This window comes from Schistocerca nitens, chromosome 7, assembly GCF_023898315.1.
Source record: "Schistocerca nitens isolate TAMUIC-IGC-003100 chromosome 7, iqSchNite1.1, whole genome shotgun sequence".
Classification (NCBI taxonomy): domain Eukaryota; kingdom Metazoa; phylum Arthropoda; class Insecta; order Orthoptera; family Acrididae; genus Schistocerca; species Schistocerca nitens.
In genome coordinates, this window is record NC_064620.1 from 387172460 (window position 1) to 387186143 (window position 13684).

General features: G+C 41.0%; 1 protein-coding gene across 1 annotated transcript in view; it reads left to right on the forward strand.

The window, feature by feature from the left end:
- Window positions 1-13684, forward strand: part of LOC126194994 (protein unc-80 homolog) — a 1036886-nt gene that overhangs the window by 577465 nt on the left and 445737 nt on the right. The window contains exons 30-31 of the mRNA XM_049933411.1: window positions 641-907; window positions 11750-11838. Of these exons, the coding sequence (XP_049789368.1) occupies window positions 641-907; window positions 11750-11838 (356 nt within the window). The remainder of the gene's footprint in view (window positions 1-640; window positions 908-11749; window positions 11839-13684) is intronic.

A 13684-nucleotide genomic window follows, 5' to 3' on the forward strand; every position in this document is an offset into this window, starting at 1 on the left:
AAATTAAAAAAAAAAAAAATATTCTTTTACTGAGGCTTCTGATAGTGATTCATCCTATTATGCTATATTAAAAATTCCATGCTGTATCCACTCCCATCTACTTCAATGCTGCTTAAAGAATTCAGATGTTGAATTTACACTCATAGGGCCACATAGTGAACGAAATTCCCAAATAAGGAAAACTGTATTATGTAAGCATTTGTAAAAAAAATATAGTTAATTTGCTAGTGCTTTATCATCACCAGCCTGATGAACATTCATTTTCCCATGTAGTAGACTATAAAGACTTGTTGAATTAAGACAGTTTTAATTTTATTGTCCAAGTTCTCATGTTATGTGAGTCTTTTCCAGGACTTTATAGTATGATGTACATGTTTCATGCAGTAATCTAAACTATGAAGGAGTATGAACACCCATTTCAGCCACAAAAATTGGAGATTATAGTTCATCATGGTGTGAAAAGATAAATAGAGTTCTTCATACTTGATGCAGTAGCAGATAAAGCCAATTTTAAAATTAAAGCAGCAAATAAAGAACAGATGATTAAGATGCAGTATATTATAATGTTTTAATCTTTTTGACCAGATACATCAATAGGGACTTTTTTGGCATTATTATTTGTAAACTTGTTTACTTACAGCAAGTGTGACATTGTGTAGCACAAACTGTCCAATAGCACTGAGGCTTGTTGCATGCATGCTTTTGTTGGAGATAACAGCATTTTTACGTGAAACATACCAAACATTACCAAAATCATCTCGGAGTTCTGCAAGAGAAAGACAGCCCCCATGGGAACGGCTGTATTCAAGAGAGGCTAATCGACGTTGGAGCATGGCTCTTTCATCAATGGGGCATTCACAAACATCAGCTCAAAGTCTACAGTCCATCATTTGTGACAGAGATGCAGGTTAGTGCTCATTTCTATTGTTAGAAACACATTTTTTGTTCATACATTTACATGGGAATGTGGGCATGCAGTCTTAAAATGATCAAGAAAATTTCTAAAACTAGTAAGTAGGTTCCTCACATCCTGGGATCTGAGTGACCTGGCGTGGGAACAGGGTGCCCTCAGACTCATGATTCCAATTGAGAAGCACCTTGACCAAGTAGTAGCAGCTCTGGGGGTACAAAAACAGGGAATGGCCAGGAGAGTAGTGTGCTGAATTCATGCCCCTCCATACCACATTCAATGGTAATTTTTCCACCACCATGGCTCCTTGCTCCTTCCATTTGTGTCACTACAGAAAAGTTACCTTATCCCTAGCTAGATCCCAGTCCCACATACTGTTCCTGCATTGTTGCTTGGCTCATGGAATCCCCCACACTGGCCTTACTATCAAATTACCCATCACTGGCTGCCACCCCTCCTTCCAAAATGACCTCCACCTGTTCAGATTCCACCAGTCCTTAGCCCTCACCAACATAGTCCTGCAAAACCATATCAACCAAGTACAAACCCCCTTCCAGTACCTTCTCTCCAACGTAATATTCTCCTGCTATGCAATCCCAAATTCACAGAACCCATAACACACATTGAAACTCTTGCCCTGCAGGGATTTGAGCAACATACACAGCGCCACCTCAAAAAACTCTCCATCCTGCTGACTTCCTACTCCTGCCTTGGGCTACCACCACCTCTACAACAACCTCCCAACCTCCCCCACATCCCCTCATAGCTAACAAACCCCGTCTGCCTCGCAGACATACTACTCTTACACCACCCTCCAAGACCCCCTCCCACCACCACATACAATCCAGAATCTAAACAGACCCACCATATAGTCGTGAACCTTTCCTCCAGAAGCCTCATCCCCTCAGAAATATCAGTCTTTGCCAAAGGCCTCACATTTTGCCCCAATCCCAAATTCAATCATGCAAGACTTTTTACAGACCTTCTCTGCTTCTCCTGGTCCCTAAAGCGGAAACACTTTGTTGCCACCAACCTTACCAATCAGACTCAACCAAAGACCAATATTGAACCCTGCCTAACTCAGTTCACTCCTCCATCCAACCATGATCTAACCCCCACTGTCCCCAAACCACACCCTGTTAACTTTCCAGAATTTCTTAAACTTGAACCTTGCCTCACCATTATTCCCCAAAACCCTCAATATGCAAACTAACCTTACATCCACAGAAAGAACCATAGTCCACCATCTAAAAACTGATGCTGACCTTATAATCAATCCTACCTGTGGACAAAGACTCCATCACTGTTTTTTTTAACCACAAGTATTACCTGGTGGAAGGACTCTGCCAGTGGTCAGATACTTTCACCTACAAACACTTGCCACAGTGATCCCGTTCCAGTAATCCAGCAAGATCTCCAGTCATTATTCAAATCCTTAGACCCATCCCAGAACCTCTCCCTGGAGTCCACCTCTCTATTCACCCCTACCATTCCCCACACTCCTACCTGCTACACGCTTCCTAAAGTCCATAAACCTAACCACCCAGGATGACCCATTGTGGCCGGTTACTGTGCCCCCACTGAGAGAATCTATTCAACCTATTACCCTCCTATATAAAAAATACCAATCATTTCCTCCACCAACTCTCCGCAGTTCCTGTCCCTTTACCACACAGTGCCCTCCTCATCCCTGTTGACGCCATCTCCCCGTACACTTAACGTTCCTAATGCCCATGGCCTTACCGCTACTGAACACAACCTTTCGCAATACCCAACAGATTCCAAACCAACAACCTCCTTCTTTGTCGCCATGACCAACTATATCCTCACCAACAGTTACTTCTCCTTTGAAGGCATTACCTACAAACAAATCCAGAGTAAGGCTATGGGCACCTGCATGCCACAATCCTAAGCCAATCTATTTGGGCCATCTAGAGGACTCCTTCCTAAAAACCCAGAATCTTGAACCCCTCCCCTGGTTCAGATTCATTGATAACATCTTTGCTATCTGGATCGAAGGTGAGGATGTGCTATCCACATTTCTTCAAAACCTCAACAACTTCTCCCCCATTTGCTTCACCTGGTCCTGCTCAACCCAACAAGCCACCTTCGACCAAGCAAGTTGGCGCAATGGTTAGCACACTGGACTTGCATTCGGGAGGATGATGGTTCAATCCCATGTCCGGCCATCCTGATTTAGGTTTGTCGTGATTTCTCCAAATCTCTCCAGGCAAATGTTGAGATGGTTCCTTTGAAAGGGCACAGCCAACATCCTTCTCCATCCTTCCCTAATCTGATGAGACCAACGACCTTGCTGTCTGATCTCCTCCCTCAAACAACCCCACACCAAGCCACCTTCCTAGATATTTATCTCCAACTCAAAGATAGCTATATCAGTACCTCTATCGATATCAAACCAACTAACCACCAGCAATACCTCCACTTCGACACCTGCCCCCCGTTCCATACCAAGAAGTCCCTTCCGTACAGCCTTGCCACCCATGGTTGTCACATCTGCCGTGATGAGCAGTCCCTCTCAAAATATACCAAGGGTCTTACTGAAGCCTTCACTGACTGCAATTTTCCTCCCACCCTTGTACAAAAAAAAATTTCCCGTGCCTTATCTCTCCAGCCTCCCACCACCTCCCAAAGTCCCTCCATCTGGCCACAGAAGATCATTCCCCTCTTAACTCAGTACCACCCACAACTGGAGCAACTGAATTTCATTCTCCGCCAGGGTTTCTTTTAACTCTTGTTGTGCCCTGAAATGAGAAATGCCCTGCCCACTATCCTTCCCATCCCTCCCACAGTGGCATTTCACCATCCACTGAACCTACATAATATATTAACCCATCCTTATTCAACCCCTGATCCCAATCCCTTACCTTATGGCTCATATCTCTGTAATAGATGTAGACACAAGACCTGTCCCATTCATCCTCCCACCACCATCTTCTCAAGTCCAATCACTTGCATCACTTATACCATCAAAGGCAGGGCTACCTGTGAAACCATTCTTGTGGTCTACAAGCTGTCTGTCCACATGTATAGCCACCAACAAACTGTGGCCAAGAAACAAGTGGACCACCCTGTTGCTGAACATGCTGCCAAACATTATATCCTTCATTTCAATGACTGCTTAATAGACTGTGCCATATGGATTCTTCCCAACAATACCAGCTTTTCTAAACTGCACAGGTGGGAACTTTCCCTGCAGATGCATCCTATGTTCCCATAACCCTCCTGGCCTCAACCTTCGTTAGTTACTGTTCTCACCCATCCAGCCCCCTTCCCTGTTCCCATTCCAGCTCTACACAGCTGTCATTCCATCACTACACCCAGTCTTTTTATACAGGGTGGCGCAGATGGATCGGGTGGTTTTAAAATACTTGTCAAACTGTCAATTGTAAAGGTATTGGATTGAAATAAAGTGCAAAACGTGTAGTTACAATGGAAGTTTATTAACAAAAAAATAGTAATGTTAGTTTTTAAAAATTACATCCATCAAATGCCCTCCTTCTCGAGCGACGCATTCTTGGAGTCGGTCCTTAACGTTCCGCATTGCCCGCTCAAGCACATCACCAGGAATTGATGTGATTTCGGTGTGAATTGCTGCCTTCAACTCCTGAATGGTCCGGGGTTTGTTCATGTAGACCCTTGCTTTTAAATAGCCCCATAAGAAAAAGTCACATACCGTGAGGTCCGGCGAGCGAGGGGGCCAATGGACATCTCCATTACGGGAAATCAAACGGCCAGGGAACAGAGCGCGTACAGCTTGCATTGATATCCTAGCGGTATGTGCAGTTGCCCCGTCTTGTTGGAACCACATATTGCCCATGTCGTAATTGTTCTCTTCAAGTTGTGGGAGAAGAAAATCTTCAATCATGTTCACATAACGCTGCGAATTAACAGTAACCGCCTGCTCCCTTTCATTTTCAAAAAAGTAAGGACCAATTATCCCTACCTTAGAAACCCCACACCAAACCGTCACTTTGTCACTATGGAGAGGCCGTTGGTGTAGATCTCTTGGGTTAGTGTCGGCCCAGTAACGGCAATTTTGCTTGTTTACGTATCCGTTAATGTGAAAGTGAGCCTCGTCAGACATCATGATAATCAGGTTTACATCTTCCAATAACTCCAACATCTGTTGGCTAAACTGAAGCCTTTGAAGATGGTCTGTTGGGAGAATCTTCTGTACCAATAGGATTTTATAGGGGTGGAATTTCAGTTCTTCGTTAAGAATCCTTTGAAGGCTCCGACGTGACATTCCAAGAGCTTGAGCACGACGTCTCGTTGATCGACGTGGGCTCGCAGTGACATCGCGTCTCACACGCTCCACGTTCTCAGGCGTTGTTATTGTTGGCGGTCTAGGCGTCCATTTTGGAGCACATGAACCAGTAGTGCGGAAATTATGCACCCAACTCAATATCGTATCTCGCTTAGGAACACTACCGCGAGGTGGGATGTTGAAACGCCGGCGAAAGGCACGCGTCACAGCAACAATTGACTCGTTATTGCGTATGAACTCTTCCACTGCGAAAACACGATGCTCAACGGACCACGTAGCCATCGCGACTGACTGCCAGCCTGCAACTGAAACTTCCCGTCCCCCCCCACCACAGGACGAAGTCGCCGAACACCTGGCTCCCCCCCTCCAGACGTACAGTCCACTTCAAAACCACCCGATCCATCTGCGCCACCCTGTATCTCTCTTTTTCTGCTGCCCCCCCCCTCCACCTCTCCTCTGCCCTCCGTCTAACTTGCAGCACTTCACTCTCTGCCACCCCCACCAAACTATCCCTCCTTCTCCCCACCCCAGCCTCCTCCTTACTCCCACCCAGTCGCCGCTCCCATCATGCACTGGTGCTGCTGCTTGCAGTGTGGTTTCAGTTGCCTGAGACCGTAGCTGTGTGTGTGAGTTGCATTTGCATGAGTATGGTTGTGTGTGTGTGTGTGGGTGTGTGTGTGTGTGTGTGTATGTGAATCTATCGCCGAAAAACGTCTTAATGGCTGAAAGCTTTAATTGTGAGAGTCTTTTTGTTGTGCCTGTCTGGGACTCAACACCTCCGCTATGTGGTGAGTGGTAACTTTCCTTCTCATAATATTGTTACATTGCATCCTGGATTTTCCTTTGTTTAATAATTGAAATTCCTGTATGGAACAATGCATAACATAAATGAAAGACAACCGCTCACTTTTAGCAGACTGATTTGTGGCGTACAGGCACACACAGTAGAACATAGTATTAATTAACAAGCTTTACAAGCCTCACACTTCTTCCGACAGAAAGTACACACATTGTGAATACACAACCATAGAGATGCCCAAATACACTCTGCCTTGGCTGCAGCAACACTGATGCACATACAGGGTGTATATGCCCTGGGACAGCCAGAAAATTTAGGGAAAACCATGGAATTTTTTCATCTGGGGAAAACCCAGAATTTTTTATAATTCTAGGAATCTTCAATTATTTTAGATTTCAATTAAATTTTTGTAATCTTGATTGATAAGAATTGATACTGTAACAATAACACTACTGGCCATTAAAATTGCTACACCAAGAAGAAATGCAGATGATAAACGGGTATTCATTGGACAAATATATTATACTTGAACTGACATCTGATTACATTTTCACGCAATTTGGGTGCATAGATCCTGAGAAATCAGTACGCAGAACAACCACCTCTGGCCGTAATAACGGACTTGATACGCCTGGGCATTGAGTCGAACAGAGCTTGGATGGCGTGTACAGGTACAGCTGCCCATGCATCTTCAGCACGATACCACAGTTCATCAAGAGTAGTGACTGGCGTGTTGTGACGAGCCAGTTGCTCGGCCACCATTGACCAGACGTTTTCAATTGGTGAGAAATTGGAGAATGTGCTGGCCAGGGCAGCAGTCGGAACATTTTCTGTATCCAGAAAGGCCTGTACAGGGCCTGCAACATGCGATCGTGCATTATCCTGCTGAAATGTAGGGTTTTGCAGGGATTGAATGAAGGATAGAGCCACGGGTCGTAACACATCTGAAATGTTACGTCCGAAAAGCTAATCATTTGCATATCACAGCATCTTCTCCCTGTCGGTTAAATGTGTATGTTGTAATTGGGTTATTTAGGTTTAATTAGTTCTAAGTTCTAGGGGATCGATGACCTCAGATGTTAAGTCCCATAGTGCTCAGAGCCATTTTTAAGGGAGAGAATAACACTAAAATAAAACTTTAGTGGAAAACAAAATGTCCCATTTTTAACAACAAAGTGCACACAAAATTGTCTGCCAGCAGCAAAATGTGTCAAAGGCTTTAGGACAAAGGTGAATCAATACTTGGTAACAATAAGCTGCTTTTGACGAGTGTAATGTGACAACTGCTTACGTCTGTAAAGCCCCCCCCCCCTCCCCCCACATGAGAACGTATCACAGCGATCCGTTACGTGGGCTTTATGCAAGATCAGTTGCAATGAGTGAGAATCTATGCCCGACCAGGACTCGAACTCAGGATCTCAAACTTACTAGGCAGTTGCATTAACCAGGCACCACCTGGACATCCTGTTAATCGCAAATGCGCAGGTTATCAAGGTATGTTCATCAGCTGACCCACATTCCCACCCAGCACCACTACTTATCTGCAGTCCCTGTCCTCTCTTCTCTTCCTCTCCACTGCTCCTCCCCCCCCCCTCCCCCTTGTATATCTCTTGTATGCTCTAACCTCTCAGAAATTCTATATCTTGTTGTGCAGCCTCTATAATAATCTGTGTCGGTTCACCTGCAGTAGTGTGTGTTTGGGTGTCTGTGTTGTCACGTGTTTGAATGTTTGTACTTTATATGTGAAGCAGTGTTTGTCTTGAAAGCTAGTTAGTTAATATTGTGTTCTGTTCCATATGACTATGTGCCACATATCAATCTGCTAAAAGTGTTTGCCTTTTCTTTGATTTTCAGTCATCATTTAAAACTTTGCTGTATGGAAGTTGTGTACAAATTATTCACATACAAAACAATATTACAGTAATCTGCAGAAATAAGTTAATTAAAAGGTGTTGCTTTGTGTTGAAGCCTGTTGGTATTCTTGTACTCACGTGCCAATAAATTTTCTCCTACTGGTATCTGCAATTAACAATGGGAGTGAATGTAGGATGAACTTAAAAATTCACAACTACAGTACTAGAAGTAAATGTAATCTCCAAGTAGAATATGTATTCCTAGCAAGAGTTGAGAACGAAGTATTGTGGAGCAAAAATCTTTAAGAGGTTATTGGATCACATCAGGCAGGAAATTAGAAATCCCCAGACATTCGAAAATAAAGTAAAAGAGTGCCTTAATAACCACTCATTCTGTTAATTTATGAGAATGTTTGAATTTATGAATGTAATTTCCAGTTAATATCTAAGTTCATAGTAAGCAGGTAGTAAATTTTCCAGTAATGTAAAGTAACTCCTATAATTGCCAGTGTGATCAGAGTGGCACAATTGGTAATTGGTTGATAGTAAATATTATAGAAGTAGTTGACACTGGCTGTTTCTGCTGTTAATGTACAATTTAATTGTTTCACACCCCTCAAGGTTCTCCCTTGCAGTGAGATGTATGGAATAGAATGTGTGAATCAATGAATGACTGTTATGTATAAAATTATACTGCAGAAAATTGCACAGTTAGCTAAATCTTCTATCAGTTTCACTATATTAAGTCATTTATTATTTTGTAGTTAATACATGACATAACCTACAGCATATATTAAAAATATAAGTACATCACACACGACATAACACTAAACCACTGCACCTTCACACAGTGGGTAATATAAATGATATGTATGTTGGAATGTTGTAGATTTTGTCTTGTGAGGATACTGGGTCAAACCTCATACCAGCTAATTAGACTCCAATCTGAGTTTTCCTTTATTGCCATTGAAAACTCAGCTCATTACCATAACAATTGTAAAGGGATGTAACTATCAGTGTAGCATCAAATAATTAATGTTAGTTTAAGTCAACATATTCGTTAAAAATGTGTAAATATCTACTTAAGAGAAACTGTTTATTATTCTGCTTAGTTTTCTTTCCACCTTCAGACTTCTTGATGTAAGCTGGAAGTGTGTTCTGAAGTCTACATAAATGATCTAAAGTGGTGAAGAATAGTAATTACAATAATCAGCATCCAGAAGAAAGAATGTAAATATCACCTCAAAATAAAAAATAATTAACAAATTGAGTGTGTACTCATTATATATATAGATCCACTGCACAGTATCTGATAATTATTTAAAGATGAGGGGGGATGGGGACAATTTTTGCTGGTTGCCCCTGTCACCGTCCTGGGGGACCTCAACTGGAATGACCATATTAAAATAATTGTAGGAAAAGCAGACACCAGGCTGAGATTCTGTGTATGCATTTTAAAGAAACGTAATTAATCCATGAAAGAAATAGCGTACAGTACACATGTTCAACCAATTCTTGATAATTTTTCATTAGTCTGGGACCCTTGTCAAGTAGGATTAACAAGATATAGAGAAAATTCAGTGAAGAGCAGCATTTTTTGTCATGGAATCGTTCATCAAATATGAGAGCACACAGAATACATTATTTTGTCCTTCTCTGTCACCTACTGTTTTGGTGCTGTTATTGTCACTAAGTGACTGAATAGAGTATCTCAGTCTACTTACACACTTAACATTAAAATCAAAATTTTGTAGGATTTTCAATCAGATTGGTTGGCAAATTTTGATTTTGAATTCATTGAACTCTTCTTGCCTTACTCTTTGTATGCTCATTTTGGCTTTGTTGAACTTTATCTTCTGAACTAGACTTTGACTTCACTAAATCTATCACAAAGTTTTCCTTGCTTTCATGACAACTTTCTAGCACAGCTAGTGTATCACAGTGGTTCTATACCATCCTTCACAACATTGCTTGGCACATACTGATCTAAAGCACATTGTAGAATGCTTCTGAATTTCTTCCATCTTTAGTCCATATCTGTGTCCTCTGAGCTGACTATTTGATGTTGACTATTCAGCTAATTTACTATTTTCTTCCTCTCATAAATTTTAAATAAAAATATTTTAATGTGTTTCTAAACATTCCTTGCAACATTTGTAGTCAACAGTGCAATAACAGCCTTCTGATCAGCAATGCACCTCTTTGTATTAACTAATTCAAAAAGCTCAGGCCTATTAGATACTAAGAGGTCAAAGACATAACCCTCCCTCATGAGCTGGTTCTCTATCTGCTCAAAGTAATTTTCAGATTAGACATCCAAAACAATGTCACTAAAACCCTGATTCTTGGACCACATTCTATAGGTGGCAAATTGATGTCTCCCACAATTACAATAGTGTGTTTGAGAGAGAGAGAGAGAGAGAGAGAGAGATTGCCTTTGTCAGAAAAATTCCACGACAGGTTTTTTTAAAAATTAGAAAATTGCAGTTACCAAGTAATGGTCCTAGCTCCATCAAAGTAGTTTCCTTGGCTATCTGTACACAGTTGCCAACATTTCTGATTGTCCTGGAAGCAAGCAGGGAAATTTTAAACTGTGATGCTTGTAAGCACATTTCTCACAGCCCATTAGATGCCTGAGATATTATGCTGACACTTTCCTTTCAGTCACCTTTTACTCACACAAACAAAAAATTCGTGAGGCAAGAGGTCGGGCAAATATGGCAGATGTAGGATGGCAATGACAGAATGTCTTGCCAGATACTGTGTAACAATAAAGCATGAATGTGATCAACATTGTCTTTGTTCTCAAAGGTTGTTGTTTGGCTTTTTTTAAGGCCGGTGATTCAGGACTCCACCATTCAGCTCTTTGATGCTTTGTGTGAGGGTCATACTGGCTGCACCAATTTTCGTCCCCAGCAATAATATTTGACAGAATTGTGGGGTCATATCTAGGTCTGTCCAGTAATTCAGCAGAAATTCTGCATCTTTCCCCTTCCTGTTCATTTGCCAGTGTGTGAGGGATGAATTTTGCATTAAGTATCTGTTTCCCTAAATCTTTAAATAAAATCTTAATGACACACATCATGTTTCAAATTAAGTTCTTCTGATATTGTGTGCACAGTTACATGATCATCTTCGAGCAATACCTACTGTAGACAGGTGACCAGCTCTGGGATTGTCTTGAACTGAATCTCTGCCTTTACAAAACCTTTTGTGCTATGCAAGAACACAACTTCTTGAAAATGCCTCACCTGCATATGATTGCTTAATCATTGTCCACATTTCACTAGGGGTATTGCAAAGCTTAACGTAGAACTTAATGTTCACTCTTTGCTAGCAGCTAATGTCAGTGTGTCATCATAACTAATGCACTATGAACCCAAACAGTGTGTTACTAAGCACAGCCATGCCACAGAGTGAGTTTGTGTGGAAGCATGCAAAAGTCATTTCGAGGATGCACGCATACCACGTAACATAAAAACAACATTTGTTCCATTCTAGTATAGCAATATTGCAAACTCAGACTTAAAAAAAAAACATGCTGTGAAACATTTCTGCTAATTTCATTGTTATTTACTTCTGGTTTCAGTCAACTGTCTCTTGCTGTACACACCATCACCCTCAATAAGTTATATTAACCTTACCCTGTGTGGTTGCCTTAACCTCACCAAGATGTAATCGACAAATCTCCTTTCAGCTGTCATGATTTATATTTGCTCAGTAATAATATAATTCAAAATGACTGTTTGTTATTACACAATTTTTCATAATTCCTTCAAATCTAATTTATGTGGAAGTTATATGTGGGCCTATAGGAACAGAAATTCTGCTACTCCCAATGTCTTGTCAGTTGTATTGAAGAAAGTTCTAGAGCTTATGTGTTTACTGATATGTTACAGGATTGCAGGCAGAGAGAAAAATCAGCTTTGTGCTGCATGAACCTGACAATGAATCTGAGGGAAGCAGTAACACCACTGTCACTATACAGGTAGAATGGATCACTATTAAATACCAATAATTTGTTCATCTTACAATGGCTTACGGAATTCTGAATGCAACAGCAGTATTTTCGTATAATTCTTTCTCTGTTTGACATTGTTTTTCTTTATATGAGTTTCATCCATACAGAATGAGACTTTCACTCTGCAGCGGAGTGTGCACTGCTATGAAACTTCCTGGCAGATTAAAACTGTGTGCCGGACCGAGACTTGAACTCCGGGCCTTTGCCTTTCGCGGGCAAGTGCTCTACCAACTAAGTTACCCAAGCACGACTCACGCCCTGTCCTCACAGCTTTACTTCTGCCAGTACCTCGTCTCCTACCTTCCAAACTTTACAGAAGCTCTCCTGCGAACCTGCAACGATCATTATGATCAAATAATAAAATAAAATCAGTATGGAATATTGTTCAAAAGAGAGGTAGGGAAGAAGCCATATAAGGTGATACTATTTCTGTTAAAGAGAATGGGGGCATTAATAATTACTTTTTTAAAAAAGGAGAGAAAATTGGTACAAGCAGTTCAGAAGAGAAAGCAAAACAGTACACTGAAGCAGCATTATGAGGACGTTTAGTGAAATGATAGTTAATCTCACATTCCCATCTGAAAGGAGAAGATTATTGTGGCTCTAAAAAGGTCAAGTTTGTATAGATTGGGTAGCATTTCCAGTAAGACACTCAAAACTGGATGCCCTTGTAATCTACCCATCCCTCACATCAGTTGTTGATTGTCACTTCATAATTAACTCTTTTTAATAAGCTTCAAGAGGAGTAAGATTTACAATAAACTTTTTACTTATCTTCTTTTCTCATACTTGACTACAGTTCTTCATATCTAGAGGCTGATTCTTGAAGCCGAAATTTTTGACATTGTAGATTCTCATGGTTCCGATTGATATAAATAATGCTGAAGTGTTGCCTGAGCAGTAATCTATGTTTTTGTAATTTTTATTCTTTCACATCTATATTACACTGTCTTTAAAATTTCCACTTCAACAAATCGAAAATTACATTGTTTTTGTCAAAAATAAAAACATATCCTCTAACATTTTCCTGATTACTGGGTACTGTGTGGTACAGGGGTGCAAGACACACACATGTCTCGTGGGTGGTTTACGTATTGTGTGCAGCCGATCTTCCTCTCAGGACAGATGGCTGCATTGATCTTCACAATGCTTCTTCTCCGAAGGTTTCGTGCTGGTTGGGGAAGTGATACTGATCTACTTCTCTACTTTTGAAATGATTTCTTATTCTCAGAATACTTTCATATCAACTTCACTATATTTTCTTCTTCACAATAAAACAACTACACAAGTTTCACATGCACTTTCAAGCCTCGCAAATCAACCCCATCTGGAAAACCTTAGTACTTAACATATATCAGTACAATCTCTTTTGGTTCTTTCTCTTAACAAGTCAAACAACAGAGTACAAGAGTCTCTATACAAGACACACACACACACACACACACACACAAAATCATCCTCATCCTTTTTTATTTTTCAAATCCAAATATATTTCTGTACACTTAGGCATACGATGTAGCATGGTCATAATGAACCACAATGTGTACCTCGTTCTCCAATGTACACATACCAATGTAATACTTTCATAATAAACATTAATCCTCATAGTCCTTACATATATAAGCATAGCCCTGTACATGCCTACATGCGATGTGGAACCATCAGCATAACTAACAATGTGTGCATACTTCGTTATGTGCACATACTTCCCCCTACAACATTTGATGGTTCTCACATTATCTCAAACTGTACTTTTCCTGTTTGGGTCTTTGTGTTTCTTTGTGTGTATGCATATGGGTAGTCGTGTAGAAAT